Source organism: Brachyhypopomus gauderio, unplaced genomic scaffold (assembly GCF_052324685.1).
Source record: "Brachyhypopomus gauderio isolate BG-103 unplaced genomic scaffold, BGAUD_0.2 sc68, whole genome shotgun sequence".
Taxonomy (NCBI): Eukaryota; Metazoa; Chordata; class Actinopteri; order Gymnotiformes; family Hypopomidae; genus Brachyhypopomus; species Brachyhypopomus gauderio.
In genome coordinates, this window is record NW_027506889.1 from 1,701,873 (window position 1) to 1,721,469 (window position 19,597).

At 46.8% G+C, this 19,597-nt stretch overlaps 1 protein-coding gene across 1 annotated transcript in view; it reads left to right on the plus strand.

The window, feature by feature from the left end:
* Nucleotides 1-17,409, plus strand: part of tenm3 (teneurin transmembrane protein 3) — an 88,235-nt gene extending 70,826 nt beyond the window's left edge. Inside the window, 7 exon segments of the mRNA XM_076989467.1 lie at nucleotides 2,875-3,749; nucleotides 6,094-6,269; nucleotides 7,127-7,362; nucleotides 8,107-8,403; nucleotides 10,441-12,052; nucleotides 12,270-12,400; nucleotides 13,104-17,409. Coding sequence (XP_076845582.1) covers nucleotides 2,875-3,749; nucleotides 6,094-6,269; nucleotides 7,127-7,362; nucleotides 8,107-8,403; nucleotides 10,441-12,052; nucleotides 12,270-12,400; nucleotides 13,104-13,862 — 4,086 coding nt within the window. The 3' untranslated portion in view covers nucleotides 13,863-17,409.
* Nucleotides 17,410-19,597: the final 2,188 nt, after the last annotated feature.

The window sequence follows — 19,597 nt, forward strand, 5'->3', positions numbered from 1 at the left end:
AATCCTGGGTGTAGTAATTAAAAGTATTAAAATATAGAAACTTATTTGCCATTTACATCACTCAAAAAGATATTTTAAAAAGGTTTAATCCTGCATTCGAAAGACCACATTGGAACACTAGGACTCAGCGTGTTTCTTTGTGTATGTTTTATTTGTTTGTTTGTTTGTTTTTATCATGGCATGTTTATAGTTGTTTCAGTGTGTGAGAAAGGGCAGTAAGGATTCTTTAGACACATACCAGTAGATCCAGGATCGTTCAAGCCTTACAACAGCCCTTATAAGGACCTTTGGAGAGTCATTAAATGTACACACGCCGTCCTGGGTCCTGTGTGTCTGTATGCTAGCCCCGATGAGACACACGCTAGTCACTGCAAGGAGAAGAGTTGGGGGTTTTCCATCACACTCTTCCTTCCCAGAATGCTGTGCACTAGTTCCTTGGCTAATCCTCGCCCCATACATCCTTGTCCAGCCTTTGCGCTGGTCTGTCAGCTCTTACGGGATCTGGAGAAGTCCTCCATCAAGGTGCAGGCGCTGAGAGCCCTTGCTAACGGACACGCTCCATGCAGTTTCCCAGAGCTAACTCTCCCCACCTTCACTTAGAATTCCGTTCCGTCACGCATCTGTAGAATTCCCCAGGTTGATGTCTTATCTAGATACTGTCAAGAAACATCTGGCAATGTTTAAAGATTTGTAATCTGAGGACTGTGACTGCTCAGGAAAGAACAGGCAAAGTGAGTGAAGGAACAATAAAACAAGGCTGGACTCCTTCTCTGACTTGGGTTATGAACATGCTCAAAATGGCTCCTCAGGAATCCGCCCTCTTCTTTTCGCTGGGAGGTTTTCCTTGACGTTGTAAAGATACACAGTTTTCCAGTAGTTGCTCCAGCGGTTGCTCCAGTGGTTGCAGTGTTGAATGTCTCCAGCTAGGCCCTGGAGCCCAGGGAAGGTGGGCTATCCCAGGGTGGCTGTGACCCTCACTCCTCCAGCCCTGCACACTGTGACCCCATGTTAACAGTCGGGCATGTTTAGCAGTGTGACAGCAGTACACCCAAAGTGGATCTGGCCTCTGGTCCATGTATAATGCAACAGGGTGGATTCACAGGCGGTCTGGGAGGAGTGGAGAGAGGCAGACAGAGGGATGGAGGGAGAGAGAATGAGAGAAGGAGAGCAGGGGAGAGAGCTTGTGAGTGCAGCGAGCTACTACATTACACTTTAATGCTTCTCAAGGATGCTTAACCCTCAGGCACTGGCAGGGCATGAGGGTAGAGGAGCAAGAGAAGGAGAGAGAGAAAGAGAGAGGGAGAGGGAAGGAGAGAGAGAGAGAGAGAGCAAAGTGGAGGGAGCGGGAGAGGGAGAACAGAAGAAAGACAGGGGGAAAGGGTGATGAGGAGAGATGCCTGACATTCCATCGTTACACAACCCCTGGCCTTCCTTAATTGTTAGCGAAAGAACACGTCTGCTTGACTCACCTGACATCCGAGCTTCAGGATGGGTATGATTTCACTGTGGAACTGTGGTGGGGTGGGGTGGGGTTGAGGGGGGTGGTGGGGGTGGGGTCTGTTTCTCCAGCCAGCCGATGTTCCCTACTCATAATACACATTGTTCCTAGGCTTTCATAAGCTTCGACAGTGGGAACAGATTCTGCAGTTCTGTTAGACAAGTAGCTTGACAACTTGGTTATAGTTTTCTTTTTTTAACTCCTTAAACACAGTTCTTAAAGTTTACATGTTTTAAAAATTAGGTGGTCACTCCACAAAATAATGTATTTAGATTCACAATGTGACAAACTCGCCTCGAGTCCTTCACACACATTTCAGAAATGATAAAACTGATGTTGGCTTTGTTGTCATACAGAAAAAGGCTTGAGAATCAGCCCATGGAACAACCCTCACCCCACCTACCCCCAGGAAACAGAGATCACTCAGAGTTGATGCTCTCAGTTCTGGTCTAGGGGCCTCATTGTGTTCATAGGACAGTTTGTGTAATGCTTGCTGTCCATTGAAGAACTGAAAATACACACAGGGGTGTGTGTGGCAAATCCCTTCCAGTGAAGCATTTAGTGTGTAAACAGTAAGAGCTTTGGAAGACACACTGTGGAATGAAACCAGTGGTAAGCAATTCAGGAAGATGGAAAAATTGATATTACATTAACAATAAATTAATAGAACATTGTCGTAAAACATATATATTAACAAATAGTTGAGATAGATGTTAGCAGAATCAGGTACAAAACCCAATCTAAAAAAGGTTTCCTACCTCTCCTGATGTCTCTTTCAATTTAGATTACAAATTTGTACACATTATTTTACAAATCTGTTCAGATGCATCTGGGCCATGGTCCACATTTGACTTTAATTTACAGATCTGTTCAGATGGACTTGGGCCGTGGTCCACGTTTGACTTTATTTTACAGATTTGTTCAGATGGACCTGGGCCGTGATTCGAGCTGGTCCGGCCGTGGTTTGCTTCTGCTGTTTGTTATCTGACGGTTCTGCTCAGACAGGAGCTCTCTTCTGGCGCTGAGGAATTGCATCCCGCTGGAAAATAAATGACCCAGTGAGGGGCAAATGAAATAAATCTGAACCCCACCATGTATTAAAGCCCTAAAGTAAAGGATTCTTCTTCATCAGTGTCAGGCTGGTGCTCCGGTCTCTGTGAAAGAGAGAGAGAGAGAGAGAGAGAGAGAGAGAGAGAGAGATTGAAAGAGGGTGAGGCTGAATGATACAGGGGAGGGTGGAATGAAGGGTATATACTCGCAGACACAGGAGTGTGTGTGTGTGTGTGTGTGTGTGTGTGTGTGTGTGTGTGCGTTCATATGTATGTGTGTACACATGTTTTGTCTATATGCATCACTGACCTTCTTGTGGGCTCCAGGTGCGTTTGGAGTGGCCGACTGACCTGGCCATTAACCCCATGGACAACTCCATCTACGTGCTGGACAACAACGTGGTGCTTCAGATCACGGAGAACAGGCAGGTGCGCATCGTGGCGGGCCGGCCCATGCATTGCCAGGTCCCTGGCATCGAGTACACCCTGGGCAAGCGCGCCATCCAGACCACACTAGAGGGCGCCACCGCCGTGGCCCTGTCCTTCAGCGGCGTGCTGTACATCGCCGAGACCGACGAGAAGAAGATCAACCGGATCCGGCAGGTCAGCACCGATGGCGAGATCTCCCACCTGGCCGGGGCGCCGCCCGACTGCGACTGCAAGAACGACGCCAACTGCGACTGCTACCTCACGGGCGACGGTTACGCCAAGGACGCCCGTCTGAACTCCCCGTCCTCGCTGGTGGTGTCTCCGGACGGAACGCTCTACGTGGCCGATCTGGGAAACATCCGGATACGTGCCATTTCTCGCAACCGCCCACCCCAGGGCTCCTCGGGGTTGTACGAGGTGGCGTCTCCGGCGTCTCAGGAGCTGTACGTGTTCGACGCCAACGGCACACACCAGTTCACCATGAGCCTCGTCACCGGTGACTACAAGTACAACTTCAGCTACAGCAACGAGGACGACTTGACCGCCGTCACCGACAGCAACGGGAACACGCTGCGTGTGCGCCGCGACCCCAACCGTATGCCTGTGCGCATCGTCGCCCCCGACAACCAGGTGATCTGGCTGACCATCGGGACGAACGGGGGGCTGAAGACGTTGACGGCACAGGGGCAGGAACTGGTGCTCTTCACGTATCACGGCAACAGTGGGCTTCTTGCCACCAAGAGCATCCAGATCGGCTGGACCACCTTTTACGAGTGAGTGATACTCTTAACTCTGCTTTGGTGTGTGTGTGTGTGTGTGTGTGTGTGCGTGCGTGTGTGTGTGTGTGCGTGCGCGTGTGTGTGTGCGCGTGTGTGTGTGTGTGTGTGTGTGTGCGCGTGTGTGTGCGCGTGTGTGTGCGTGTGTGCGCGTGTGTGTGTGTGTGTGCGTGCCCTATGGTGCGACCTACAACCATTCAGCTCAGTAAAATTATAACTGATGAAACAAGGTGAGTAGAGCCACCAACTGGCAAGAATTTCAGGCAAATGTGAACACACATTTTGGAGACAGACTGTATATGAAAGTACAGTTAAACTATATAAAAGTACAGTTCCAGTATATAAAACACAGTTCCTATATATATAAAAGTACAGTTCCAGTACATAAAAGCACAGTTCCAGTATATAAAAGCACAGTTCCTATATATAAAATTACAGTTCCAGTATATAAAAGCACAGTTCCAGTATATAAATCACAGTTCCAGTATATAAAAGTACAGTTCCAGTATATAAAACACAGTTCCTATATATATAAAAGTACAGTTCCAGTACATAAAAGCACAGTTCCAGTATATAAAAGCACAGTTCCTATATATAAAATTACAGTTCCAGTATATATAAAAGCACAGTTCCAGTATATAAATCACAGTTCCAGTATATAAAAGTACAGTTCCAGTATATAAAACACAGTTCCTATATATATAAAAGTATAGTTCCAGTACATAAAAGCACAGTTCCTGTATATAAAAGTACAGTTCCAGTATATAAAACACAGTTCCTATATATATAAAAGCACAGTTCCAGTACATAAAAGCACAGTTCCAGTATATAAAAGCACAGTTCCTATATATAAAATTACAGTTCCAGTATATAAAAGTACAGTTCCAGTATATAAAAGCTATATATATATAGTCTGCATCCAAGTCTCTGCTCACTCAGTCAGCTTTAACGTCATGTCTATCTACACATGCTATTTAACAATACAGGGCACTTAGAAAATATTTGATGACATGTTTTTTCCTGGAAAATAGTTTCAGCATGATCTGGATTTGAATTTGGATCTGAATCTCTGTCCCTGATCATCCCGGATCTGTCACGGCCTCGTCCGCGGAGCCCTGTCTCCAGTTGGGCTGTAGCGGGGGAAGAACCCCCATCAACGGTGCATCTCGGGCCTTTCTGAAGCATAAATACATCTGAATCCCATTAAAGGGGCTACCGGCTCAGACCCAGCCAATCAAAGAGCTCTGTATACATTTCAGTACAAAGAGCTTCAGCGCCCATCTTAACCCTTCCACTCCGCAGAAGAAACGCATCCTGTTCTTCTCAAAAGTGCCATTTGATCTCCGAGCTTTACCGCAACAGAAGGAAAGAACTACCAGCAAACAGAAAATGTGTTGTGTTGCCAAGAACATTTGAAGTGTGTTTGTCCTGTCTAATGTGAACATGATGTGTGTGTGTGTAAGTGTGAGTGTACACGCGCATATCCTGCAGTTTCTTCAGTAAGACAGGACACATGGTGACAGACCACCCATGGTTCTCACATGACTCACCCTATCTGCCTGTTATCCCCCCCCCCCCCCCCCCCCCCATTACCCCCACCACGCTCCACACCGTCCCAGCCATACAGAAGACTCAAACACTGCCTTCTGGCTACCTAGTTGCTTGTCTGGGTTATAATTTGATATTCGTTTTAATGAAGCGTCCTCTTCCACTAACAAGTTTGTACTTACGGTCACTCAGAGACACTTGAGTTTTCTCTGTTTTTTTTAATGCTCTTTTATTGGATACATTAAAACTTTTTTTCTTAAAGCTACAAAGCTGCACTGCTGAGGGTGCTGGTGGAGAAGACTGCACTGTGCTTCCTTCTCTGTGTATAAACAAGGCCAGACATGCACTCTCAGGCCCCTAGTAAACACCATGTGATAGGTACTAAGGACATTAGGCCTTTTTAAGCAGACATGTGAATAGTCTCCCTGGGGCAGAATTCATCTCTGATTTTATATGCATTTACTCTCACTCCAACAGCCCCTGTGTTTCTGACATTGGTTCCTTTATTGTAGGCTGTGGAGTATGTCTACGAGTGCAAAGACAAATGGAGACCCCATTAACCTCAACCATTAAAACCTCGAAATCTCGTGTTCTGCACAATAGTTAGTTCTGCTATTAGATGAAGTAGTTAAGAGTCCTCTATGCAGGCCAGTTATAATGTACACAATGACAGCAATTAAGTTTAATTGGAAATTCAGATCTCAGCTGTCAGCCGTGGCCAGAGCCGTGCTAAGAGGGTTTGGTGTGTTAGCCATGGTTGCAGGGCGCTTTACTCGCTCCTCTCCTTCCACAGCTATGACAGTGAGGGCAGGCTGACCAACGTCACCTTCCCCACGGGGGTGATCACCAGTCTGATCGAAGAGATGGACCGAGCCCTGACCGTAGATATCGAAACCTCGGGGCGGGATGATGATGTCAGCATCACCACTAACCTGTCCTCAATTGACTCCTTCTACACACTTGTGCAAGGTAGGAGTGTGTGTTTGTCTGTGGGAGAGAGAGACTGAGAGTAGATTGTGCATGTGTGTGTGTCTTGTGTGTGTGAGTCTGTGTGTGTGTGTGTGCGTGTATGTGTGTTCAGTACAGAACAAACGTTCCTAACACAGTCGTGTTGCTGTGAGCACTGAACCGTGTTACTCCAGTGCGCTATCGTGTTGCTCTACATCCCAGGGATCAACCACATTCCTAATCAAGCCATAACTCAAATATCAAATCAATATTAATGACCACGCAGTCATTACTCATTCATTAGGCCTACAGCTGTCAGCTGGTAATTCACTCCTTGGCTGTAATTGTAGTGCTGCAGAGAAGGAGAATGAAGGAAAAACCATTTGCATAGGACTGTTTGGCGTGGGGGGCGGGGCCAGAGTGAAGGGCTGTGCAGATGTACACACACACAAGACCGACACAATCTAATGTTATTGTCTTTGGGGAAGTGTACTTTCAGAAATGTTTATGCTATTATTAAATTCAGAGCATTTTCGTGATATTAAAATGAAACATATTTTTTATGTAAGTATGTAGTATGTAAGTATTTATATATATTTACTGGAAGCATTTACATTTCTAAAGCTGCTTCCCAAAGACCCTTCTTACCATCCCCATAAACATTCAGTGCCATAATGCATAATGATAGGAAAACAAACAACTCATTTGCTATTCTCATAATAGTTTTGTCTGCACTGGGAAGAATACCAGACACAATTATCCTGAGAGGAGTTAACGGAGTCATGTTCATAATTAGGCGTTAATACACACACACACACACACACTTACATGTGCACACATATATTTGTAGATATCTCACATTTTGTGCTTCCCCACAGACCAGCTGAGGAACAGCTACCAGGTGGGCTATGATAACTCCCTAAGGGTCATCTATGCCAGTGGGATGGACTCGCACTACCAGACAGAGCCTCACGTCCTGGCCGGGGCAGCCAACCCTACGGTGGCCCGCAGGAACATGAGCCTGCCGGGCGAGAACGGTCAGAACCTGGTGGAGTGGCGCTTCCGAAAGGAGCAGACCAGAGGGAAGGTCATCGTGTTCGGCCGGAAACTGCGGGTGAGAGACGGGCGTTCAGACGTCTGGGCTGTCAGCGTGGTCGCGTGTTCCCTCTGCACCTGTGTGCTTTGACAAACCTTTCCATCTCTGTCTCTCACACCTCCATCCCCTCTTAACTCTGCTCCATAAAGAACAGACATCTGACAACTGTCTTTATTTAAATGGCAACAACTGTTTATTCTTATTAAGTTGTGAATACAGTAATTACCTGAGAAAAGTTTTCATTTTAATTTAATGTGCTGAAAGAGACAGGCTGTATTCTGTCATTACTATGCAGGTGTGTGTTACAACTCCCATAGCAGACACATGAGCACCTGTTTTCTATTAGAAGCCTCTTCAGCTCTTAAGCTTCCACATAGTTGGCTTCTCTTACACACGAAGGCCTGAAACGAACCTGTCTCTCATAAAGATGGCTTTGTTCAAACAAGTTTTATTTGAACTTGTTAAATGTCAGGGGAAGATTTAACTCTAGACAATAAGGTTTCCTGTGTGCCATAGTGCACAGTGATGTCACTGATGATTATGAAGTGCACCGCTCCTGTTCAATCAATATCCTGCACAGAAGAGCATTTCAGATTCTCCCCAAATTTTGTTCAAGTCATTTATTGGCCCAAGCACATAGAATTCATTAGTGAAATCAACTGGGTGATACAGAATCCCACCAGAGCATTAGATGTCAGTCTGATCTTGCTCAGCTCCAGCTTACACACAATTCTTTTTTGCTTTTCTCCTTATCCGTAAAAGGTCAACGGGAGAAACCTTCTGTCCGTAGATTACGACCGAACTCTACGCACGGAAAAGATCTACGACGACCATCGCAAGTTCCTGCTGAAGATCGTGTACGACGCGGCGGGCCACCCCACGCTATGGGTGCCCAGCAGCAAGCTGATGTCCGTCAACGTCACCTACTCCAGCAGTGGCCAGGTGACCGGCCTCCAGCGGGGCGGCACCGTGGAGAGGGTCGAGTACGACAGCCAGGGGCGCCTCGTCTCCAGAACGTTCGCGGACGGGAAAACCTGGAGCTACACGTACCTCGAAAAGGTGAGCGAGGAGCTCTAAGTCATCAGGCTACTTGCTAATTACCATGTTCTCCACATTAGGATCAGGGAGGAGATCTCGGGAAAAGAAGATCAGCGGCACTGTAGTGTAGAAGTAGACATATTGATATATACATATACATACATTGTATGTTTGATGATTTTATGGTGTTTGATGGTTCATCTGATGGTGTGCTATGTGTGAACTGAAGTTCAAGTTCAAAATTAGGTTCAAGGTTTGTTCAGTTTGAGGATGTAGTATTGTTGCAGTGGAGAATTCCACTTCTACAGCACTCTAGAAACGATCTGCTGGTGAGATTTAGTCCAGGTCAGGAGCACAGTCATTCACAGCCAGCTGATCTCCTAAAGCTTTGACTTGAGCTGGAGGTGAGCAGGCTGCACCTGGCTCTGACACGGAGGTTGGGACTTCTCCACGCACTGATGTGGGCTTACAGGACACAGCAACATCATTGTGTCCGCAACACTTCATTCACCCCAAGCAAAAAATACACTGAGAACAATACGCTTTATAAAATAAATGGTGGTGAGCTAGCAGGGTGGATGGCTTAGAGCAGCACACAACAGAAACCCTTCTGCATCCAGAAATACGGCCCTGGGGAGACGTCAGGGGTTGAACTCCACAAGGCCAAAGATCACGAGAGCAGCAGGAGGGAGAGAGAGACTGGATTATGTTTGTGAATACTGGGGGGACGGGCGAGTTTACGAGTTCAGACTTTTCATCACCCATTCTTCAACTACAGCAGGAACAGAAGAGTGAGGGCTGGCCTGGGTTTGATCAGTAACATGTCTGGAATTTAACTGTTCTTTTGCAGATTATTGTGGGTATGTTCACTATGATTGTAAAAAAAAGAAAAGAAAAATTGGCCCATCAAATTTTGCCATCATCAAATTCAGCATTTTTTCCTTTTCATTTTCAAAGCTTATTTTTCACTCTTTTTTTAAGCAGTGGTTCTGGCTGGTGATTGTGTGTGTTTGGCTTCTAATGGAGTCCTGCTTACACAAACAGAACCCAACTAAGGCTTTTATTTTACCCAAAGGAGAAAAGAGCAAAAAATCCTTCTCCATATACACTAGCCAGATAAAACGTCTCTGAGAGACCAGAGACATATTTAATCTGCAGCGAAAAGTTTTGGCGGGAAGACTAGCAGCATGACTGTGTGTGTGTGTGTGTGTGTGTGTTTAATATGAATTAAATATGCATGGCTCGTCGTTTCCTGCCATATACCGGGGTAGTGTATGCAGAGAGGGACATATCACCATGAGACCATTTCAGCACCCACAATGCCTAGGGAGACTGAGTAGCGTCTGCCCAAGTATAGAAGACTAGGTGAAGGCTCCTGCCAGAGACACCCACCCTGCCGTAGCAGCTCCAACAGAGGAATCCGGCCATTGAGGAAGGCCCTCCGCCTGTGCCCACGGTCCCAGCGGGCTCTGTTCCTCCCCAGTCGAGAGACAGTGATGGGCAGACAGAATGAATGGAGGATATGCAGGAGACTGCGAGATGACGGGTGTAGGGAGGGTCCTCTGTGTGCGGCGTGGTCTCAGATGGCAGAGCACTGAGTGCGTTTGCTCTCGCGTCGTATACCAAGAGCCGGAAAAAACCCAACCTCTCTCAGTCTCACCTGCTGAAGAGGTGGATCTCCACCATACTTCCACAAAGTGTCTTTATTTAATTACTTATTAACTCTAAACTTGCCAGCCACCAGAGTCTTGGTGGAGCCTCTATCATGGACAGTGTACTCAGAGTCTTTACTTCCTGTTAAGTGATCGAGGGTTTCAGGGAAGACTAGGTGCTTCATGGGAAAGGCCAGTCATTTCAGTACACTTTATTCATCCAAGCATATTAAACAGGTCTGCATTTAGAAAATGGAGGAGGTGTGTGTGGGGGGGACGGGACCTCAGTTACATCAGCACAATAGAATATTAAAATCTGCTCCAGTAAATCACTTATCATCACTGCTCACTGTTTTTTCCTCTCCCCTCCCTGTCTGTCCCACCATCCCGTTCTTCCAATCGCTAGTCCATGGTGCTTCTGCTTCATAGCCAGCGGCAGTACATTTTCGACTACGACCTGCAGGACCGGCTGTCAGCCATCACTATGCCCAGCGTGGCACGCCACACCATGGAGACTATACGCTCCATCGGCTACTACCGTAACATCTACCACCCGCCGGAGAGCAACGCTTCCGTAACAGTGGACTACAGCGAGGACGGGCAGCTCCTGCGAGTGGCGCACCTGGGCACCGGCCGACGAGTCCTGTACAAGTACCGACGGCAGAATAAGCTGTCAGAGATCTTGTACGACAGCACGCGCGTCAGTTTCACATACGACGAGACGGCTGGCGTCCTGAAGACGGTGAACCTGCAGAGTGAGGGTTTCATCTGCTCCATCCGCTATCGGCAGATAGGCCCCCTGGTGGACAGGCAGATATTCCGCTTCAGCGAGGACGGCATGGTGAACGCCCGCTTTGACTACTCTTACGACAACAGTTTCCGGGTCACCAGCATGCAGGGGGTCATCAATGAAACGCCGCTCCCCATTGACCTCTACCAGTTCGATGACATCTCAGGCAAAGTAGAACAATTCGGCAAGTTTGGCGTCATCTACTATGACATTAACCAGATAATCTCCACGGCAGTCATGACCTACACCAAGCACTTTGACGTCCATGGCCGCATCAAGGAGATCCAGTATGAGATTTTCCGGTCCCTCATGTACTGGATCACCATCCAGTACGACAACATGGGCCGCGTGACCAAGCGAGAGATAAAGATCGGGCCTTTCGCCAACACCACCAAATACAGCTATGAGTACGACGTGGATGGCCAACTTCAAACCGTCTACCTGAATGAAAAGATGATGTGGCGTTACAGCTATGACCTCAATGGCAACCTGCACCTACTGAACCCCGGCAACAGTCCCCGCCTCACACCACTCCGCTACGACCTGCGGGACCGGATCACGCGACTGGGAGATGTCCAGTACCGCATGGACGAAGACGGGTTCCTGCGGCAGAGAGGCGCGGAGGTGTTCGAGTACAACTCCAAGGGTCTGCTTGTGAGGGTCCACAGCAAGGCAGGCGGCTGGACCATCCAGTACCGCTACGACGGGCTGGGGAGGCGACTGAGCTCCCGCAGCAGTTTGGGACAGCACCTTCAGTTCTTCTTCGCCGATCTGAACTACCCCACACGCATCACCCATGTCTACAACCACTCCAGCTCCGAGATCACCTCCCTCTACTACGACCTGCAGGGCCACCTGTTCGCCATGGAAATCAGCAGCGGAGAGGAGTTCTACATCGCCTGCGACAACACGGGAACCCCGCTGGCTGTGTTCAGTAGCAACGGCCTGCTGTTGAAGCAGGTGCAGTACACTGCCTACGGGGAGATCTACTTCGACTCCAACCCCGACTTCCAGCTGGTGATCGGCTTCCACGGGGGTCTGTATGACCCACTGACGAGGTTGCTGCACTTCGGAGAAAGAGACTACGACATCCCGGCGGGCCGCTGGACCACCCCGGACATTAGCACCTGGACCAGGGTGGGCAAGGACCCAGCCCCCTTTAACCTTTACATGTTTCGAAATAACAACCCTGTTAGCAAAGTTCATGATGTCAAAGAATATGTCACAGGTAAGGACAACCAGGAAGGTCTTAAGACATGCCTGCCTGCTTCTTTGCAAATTAAATCTATATTAGATTTTCCAGATTCCGCTTGCCTTTATTGACCTCCTAGCTACAGTAAATGCATCCTTTGCGACGCTTATGACTAGGCATTGCATATGAATTACAAATAAAAGTAATTTTATAAAGCAAAGCACATTTAATTTAATTCTCAAATGTCTTATAGATGTCAACATCTGGCTGGTGACATTTGGATTCCACCTCCACAACGCCATCCCAGGATTCCCCATTCCTAAGTTTGACCTCACACAACCCTCCCTGGAGATGGGGAAGAGCCAACTGTGGGATGACCTTCCGGTAGGCACGACCCTGCAGTCACCTTTCATTACCACCATCTTTGGTTCTGTCGTGTCCAGAATATGGAGGCTAAAAATAGATGTTTTTACCCATGTTGTTCAGATGTTGTGCACGCACTAGAGCAGAGAAACCTCCGTGATCAGACTCGAGGCCCTCAGTCTACCTCCTGTTTACTACAGTGCTGCTCCCTTATGACTGCAAAGCTGTCTGTTCAGAAAGTCTGATTTGTTTTTTTTATTTGAAGTCTGATTTAGTACACATAAAAATCTAACATTGGATGCTTTATGGCAGACCCAAGATGCAACACAGTCCTGTTGAGCTTTAATCATTCTCCTGTTCATTGAAATAAGGTCACCATCCATGAGTGTTTGATGTGCATATGAAATCCCTTTTTGAAGTTAATTACACTACCATGGCGGGCGCATCTCCCTGTGAAATTAACCAGCTAGGCCACATATGAGTTTCAAAAAGCCTGTGTGCAAATAAGCTTTTATTTAATGCCTCATGTTGTTTGCTTTGTGAGAAAAGTCTTATGAGTATGGGTTCCAGTGATACTTTTTTGATAAATGCATGATCAAAAATGGCCTTGCTCAGTGTTTGAACTTAAATTATTCACTTCAGAAGTAGGACAAGCAAACAAAGTCTTGCTGTTACTGTTGGCCATTTTCCTCCAGTAAATCTGCCATCTTTCTTTCTCCTGCAGTCCATCTCGGGTGTCCAACAGGAAGTGACACGGCAGGCAAAGGCATTCCTCTCCTTTGAGAGGATGCCCGAGGTCCAGCTAAGTCGGCGACGGTCCACGCGGGACAAACCTTGGCTGTGGTTCGCCACCGTCAAGTCTCTCATCGGTAAAGGTGTGATGCTTGCCATCACCAGCAAGGGTCAAGTGGCGACCAACGCGCTAAACATCGCCAACGAAGACTGCATCAAGGTGGCTGCCGTGCTCAACAACGCCTTCTACCTGGAGGACCTTCACTTCACCATAGAGGGTCGCGACACGCACTACTTCATCAAGACGAGCCTGCCCGAGAGCGACCTCGCCGCCCTGAGGCTGACCAGCGGCCGCAAGAGCCTGGAGAACGGCGTGAACGTGACCGTGTCGCAGTCCACCACGGTGGTGAACGGGCGCACGCGCCGCTTCGCCGACGTGGAGCTGCAGTACGGTTCTCTGGCGCTGCATGTGCGCTACGGCATGACGCTGGATGAGGAGAAGGCCCGCGTGCTGGAGCAGGCCCGACAGAGGGCGTTAGCGAGCGCGTGGGCGCGGGAGCAGCAGCGGGTGCGGGATGGGGAGGAGGGAATAAGGCTCTGGACCGAGGGGGAGAAGCGGCAGCTCCTCAGCTCAGGGAAAGTGCTGGGCTACGATGGCTACTACGTCCTTTCGGTGGAGCAGTACCCCGAGCTGGCCGACAGCGCCAACAACATCCAGTTCCTGAGGCAGAGTGAGATCGGGAAGAGGTAACAGCTCCTCAGCTTCCCTCACTACTGCCCCACTACCCACCCTCTACTCTCGCTACCAGCCCCCACCCCAACCCACACACCATGTGGGGTAGGTCTGGGGAACTGTGTTTAGATGCCTCTCAGTTACCATGTAGAAAAGACTTGATGGACACACCCTCGTCACGGGCTGTGCCTCACCTCCATAATGTTCACATCTTTTCACGCCACAACAGAGAATGGACAAGGGAACTCTTTTTAAAAGAGCAAGGACTCTTACTGAGAAAAAAAATTTCAGAAACTATTAAATCTAATCTTTTTTGTGCTTTTTTTTGTATGAAAACCTTAAAGGTGATACGCTTAACGGATAAAAAAAATACAGGACAAAAAAGGAATAAAAATGTTTACAAGCGCAAAACCAGTGCACCCAGCTGGACAAGGTTATAGACAGCCCCAGGATCAGGTCTGCAGATGACCCATGGGTCAGGTCTCTATATTGGCTATAGGTCAGGTCTGCAGACAGGCTCTGAGTTCGGTCTGTAGATGGCTCTAGGCCAGGTCTGTAGACGAGCTCTGGGTCAGGTCTGTAGATGGGCTCAAGGTCAGGTCTGTAGACGGCTCTAGGCCAGGTCTGTAGACAGGCTCTGGGTCAGGCCTGCAGGTGACCCTGGGTCAGGTCTGAAGGTGGCCCTGGGTCAGGTCTGTAGACGGCTTTGAGTCAGGTCTGTAGACGGCTTTGAGTCAGGTCTGTAGACGGCCCCTAGGTTGAGTCTCGTTGACGATGCCGCCTGGCCCAGTGGCACCAGCTCTGCTTCACTCCCTCCAAAAACTCTTCTTACTATCAGTGAAAAAGTCCATGGGACTCCGAGGACTCTGTACAGAGTGGACAGACTAGGATTCGTTACTGCTTTGTTTTCTTAAAGGACACAGTTATGATTCAAGTATTCAGTCAGGTCTGAGTGTTCAATGTCTTTACTGACCCAGCTCAAGTGGTGAAGGATGTAGAGTAGCAAGCAAACAGACAAAACTAAAATCATATATCATATCTGACCGTCTTCTGACCAGATGTGAGAATATCTTTATGGATTTTTTTTAAACCTAAAAAAAAAAATTCCACTTATCCGTACATCAATATTAGTCTCAGAGAAAGTAATTTATGTACAGTGTTTATACATAAAAATAAAATCTTAAAAATACTGAGACTTTTTTTCGTCTTGTCATGCGTTACTGTTTATACTTCATGAATTTTAATATTTGAGCTTATCAGAATAGGGTTATTGCTAATCAAATCCAGATGTACAATCTCATTAACCTCTGCATTAAAATATGATATTTTTCCCCCAAAATCTTTCCATTCTCTGCAATGGTTTGTTTTGCACTTTTTAATTTTTTGATGGAGCCACAAACTGCTGTTTGGTTTCATATCTTGTCTGCCTCTCCTTTGTAATCCATATTTCCATGTTTGAGCTGCTAGTGCTCCTGCTCACGGGCTGTAGGCATTAGTTAGAAATAGGCCGAAATAAATCAAGGACAAGATTCCTTATGACAGTTACATAGTTTGAGTGGAGTCATAGTTTTTCCTGGTTATTAGATTCATAGCTGAGCTGGAACCCGAGCCGTGCGGTGGGACAGCTGCCTGTGGGGCCATCGCTTTGTGTGCTCTGCTTTAGTTTAGAGGGAGTCTGCCCAACACTCAAGCTGCTTGCCCCCGCAGGTGTGAGAGGGGCGGAGTCTCCAGGGCCGGACGCCGCCCAGCCGGGAAACAACCTCCTAGAAACCACACATTACACACATAGAAGCGTAAAGCCGGCAGACTCCAGTGGGACGCTGAAGAGCAGGGAGACGTGTGTGGGGGCTGAGACATGTGTGGGGCTGAGACGTGTTGTGGGGGGCTGAGACGTGTTGTGGGGGCTGAGACGTGTGTGGGGCTGAGACGTGTGCAGAGCCCGTGGTGTTTAGTCCTCAGCATCGCCCTTTGTTCAGTGGAGATGCCACGCCCTGTCTACAGCTCCTCATTTACATGCCTCTGGAACGCCCCCCTTACTTTTCCCATAAATGTTTTTATATTTTTTTGTACAGGACTTTTAAGAACATGTTTGGTTCAATGTGAGTAAGTATCGTTTTTTTGTTTCATTTTTCTACTATGTTTCCCTTCATCATTTTACTGTACGGTGAAACCTACTTTTTCTGTGACCTTTGTTTTTGGAGTGTGTGACCTTTTCCTTCGGGGACTGTGGGCTGCGTGACATGCTGTGTGGTCAGTGGTAACCTCTTCCTGCACAACACTTCCTCATATTCGAAGCGTAGCCCGGGGTGACCATGGAGGCTCCAACACCCTCATCTACAGACAAAACGCAACCCACATGTGTCTGATCTGCAAACATAACCCAGCAGGCCATGACCCTCACTGGCAATGAACACAGCTCATACTACACACCACTTATCCCACGAGAGCTTTAGGTCCTACGTGTTGAGTTAGAGGCAGACAGCAGAACTCGCCGTTGTTCACTTATGTTTGATGTAAGACGCCCCCCGACCCCAGTACACCCGTCAGAGGCGCTGTATAGATCCCTGTCAGGAGACAGGTGTTTGTGTTTGAAAACACACTGTTTTGATGGATTTTATTTTACTGTATTTTGCTTCTTCTCAAGTTTTAAAGAGGTTGCCTCAGACGTCTGTAAAATTTCCTGAATTCAAACTGTTTTTGCATTTTAGTTTGTTTTCTTCGTCTGCAATCCCCCTCTTAGCCGTCTGTCAGTAAAACTGTTCCCTCATACTGGTCCGCCTGTCACGTGACAGTATAATGAAAACGCCAGAGACATTAAGTGTTGTGCGCAGTAAGACTTGTTTATATGAATAAAAATTATTTTTGTTTTCTTTATTTTAAATGTTTTTTTTATTATTCTTTTTTAAAACAAATGTTTTGTTTTTAGCAGGAATGTTCGTTTTCGTCCTCTGGGAAGTCAGCAGCGGTTGACGCGGCTGCTGTAGCTATAGTAACTGTTAATGTCACAGTCTCTTTTGTGAAATGACTTCGAACACACACACAGCTTCCGTCATGTCGGTTCATTTTGAAAGCTGCCTTTTTTATTTGTATTATTTTGTGTGTTTGATAAAACACAAACGTTTGAGGTATAGATAAGAGCCTGGATACACAGAGGCCCAGAAAGTCAAGCTGTTATTAGGAGTCGTGTTAAAGTCGTCTTAAAAAGAAATGCTAAGCAATCAATCGCAATGTGCAGACAAGGCAATAATTTGCGTGATTCCAATCTAAATCTCAATCTCATAATGTGAATTATGGACATAAGCAACAGCAGAAATATTGGACTGTTTATCTGATATACTAACTACTGAAAGAAGTAAAAGCCTTACAACACTCCCAGTGTTTCACCCAAGAAACTTTTCTCAAATTCAGAACACAGTTCATTTTGTGTATCCAGGCCTTCAAATGTACGTTTAAAGTAATCTGAGCTAGGTCAATGCTGGACCCATTACATTTTAATTTTCAACATGTTAATGCACCACAGATGTCATTCAAATAAAAACCTAATACTCAAAAAGGGTTTCGGGACTCACAACAGACTGCTGTGTTCATTTATGCCCTGGTAGGTTAGCCTGGTCATTTCTCCTCAGAAGACCAACTCCCTCAGGTGAGCTTCCAAGCTCTGCGAAGCTGAAATGTCCGCACAGCTGCCGTCTCATCTGTTCAAACACTAAGTGTCCATTAATCACAGGACTGACTTTAAGAACGACGTTATCCAGTTACCCGGTGAAAGAGAGAGAGGGGGAGAGAGAGAGAGAGGGGGAGAAAGATGAGCAACGTGTTCGACACTAATGATCATTCCTTTGAGAACCTAAAACGGTCTGAGTCTAAACTATAGTTCACGTCCCCCAATCATGTGTGACCAATCAGAAATATGTGACCTGCCAAACTGTAACAGTTCTCCCCCACTGACTGGCCCCGTGGCCTCTCTCTCAAGCTCCTAAGAGCCATCCGTCAGCCTGAGACTTTAACACAATCACCCCCTGTAAAGAAACCCCCTTTCAGCATGAGGTCAGCGAGCGTGTTGCCTCTGGCTCCATTACACGTGTGCGCCGCCAGAGATATTCTCCGACATACAGGCGCTCAGCAACAGCTCCCCTTCCTGGTGGTGCGGATGACATGGGTCAGGACACGTCCATGTATGTCTGGATCTTCCTGGGGAAATGGATCCCAGCACTGGGGCAAAGGGTGAGGGGAAAGGCCCAACAGGAGCTCTGAGGCTATGAACGCTTTTCCAGAAGACACCATTTCACCCTGCTGTGTGAGAGCGGTTCTTTTTCAGTGTGTATACGAGGAGAGCAGAACAGGAGCGTTGGGGCCCCGTGATGTTCAGATCAGGTCACGTGGGGATTGGTGGCTGTTTTCAGCCAGCGATCTAGTGTATCCCACACCTGCTCGCAAGGCTGTCCTCCGGAGCACTGTAACAGGGCTGAACCGGCTGCCAGTAACCATAACACGCCAACGCACAAATCATACAGGTTTGTCCAACTCATGTCGGTGTGCGTTCTTGTGTTTCTCGTATTACTGTTCTCATGAGAAGCACGACAATACACGAATGTTGACATGTCCTGCTAGTTTTAAAGTACTGTGGATAAAAAGGCAACTTTTTGAAGAAAAAAACGTTTTTTACGTTCTCAAAAGATGTTCATTCTTTGGTTTATAAGTTTATGGGCTTAAAACTAAAGCTGCAGGTAAGGTTGAAGGTTAGGTTAAAGGTATGTCTTAATGTCTTCTGAACAGAACCTCATTATCAAATGTACAGGGCAGTCCTCTGCTCCCAACACTCATGAAGGACCTCTTCCAAAACTCTGGAAACCTTGGCTAGCACAGTGCAAATTTTTACTACCTCTATATCTTTTACTACAGTAATAATATAATAAATCTTTATTTATATAGCACCATTCAAAGCAAACTTATAAAGTGCTTTACAGTGAAAAAGAGAATAAGCATAAAATATATGCACATATATAAACACACGTGTACACATCTGAACAGTAAAACCAATGGGTACTGAATGTATTCAGAAGTGCTGAGTTTATTAATAGATCTCAAATAATCTGGAAGTGAATTCCTGAGCTTCTACCCTCAATAGCTGAATGCTGCATCTGTACTGGTCAACTGGGTCTCAGTGAGTTCAATGAGATTCAGCAGGACAGTAAGACAGTGTAAGCATTTAATAACTAATAAAACCTTTAAAACAACAAATTAAAACAATCCGAAAAGCCACATGCAGGGGGTTGTACAAACAGGTGTGTGAGTCTCACTGTGATACACTTCAGCACTCTAGCAGGCCAGTTGTGAACACATGAGAGGTTTTAAAGAGCTTCTGAGTAAACCATATAAAAGTGCTGGAATAGTCCACAATCAAACTTCGAAAGCAAGCCAAGAATCTGACAGAAGTCAGATTTACAAACCTTACGGATGTGGTTTTTAAAGAGAACATCAGTTGAAATGTCATTCCTGACGTCTGTGGTCACCTCTACTCAGACTATAACCGTAACAGTACGCATTTCTTCAGTGTTTTACCTCCAATGACATGACAAGAAACCAGTGACACTCACAGGTTGTGACTGGACAGCAGGTGCATATCCCTCTACTGCACGGTGTTGCCATATGGCAACATACCATTTCTTTGCAATTTCCTGGTATTTAAAAAGAAACTTCAATACTGATTGGCTTTTACATAGAACCTGGGGCCTTAGTTTAACCAATTATGT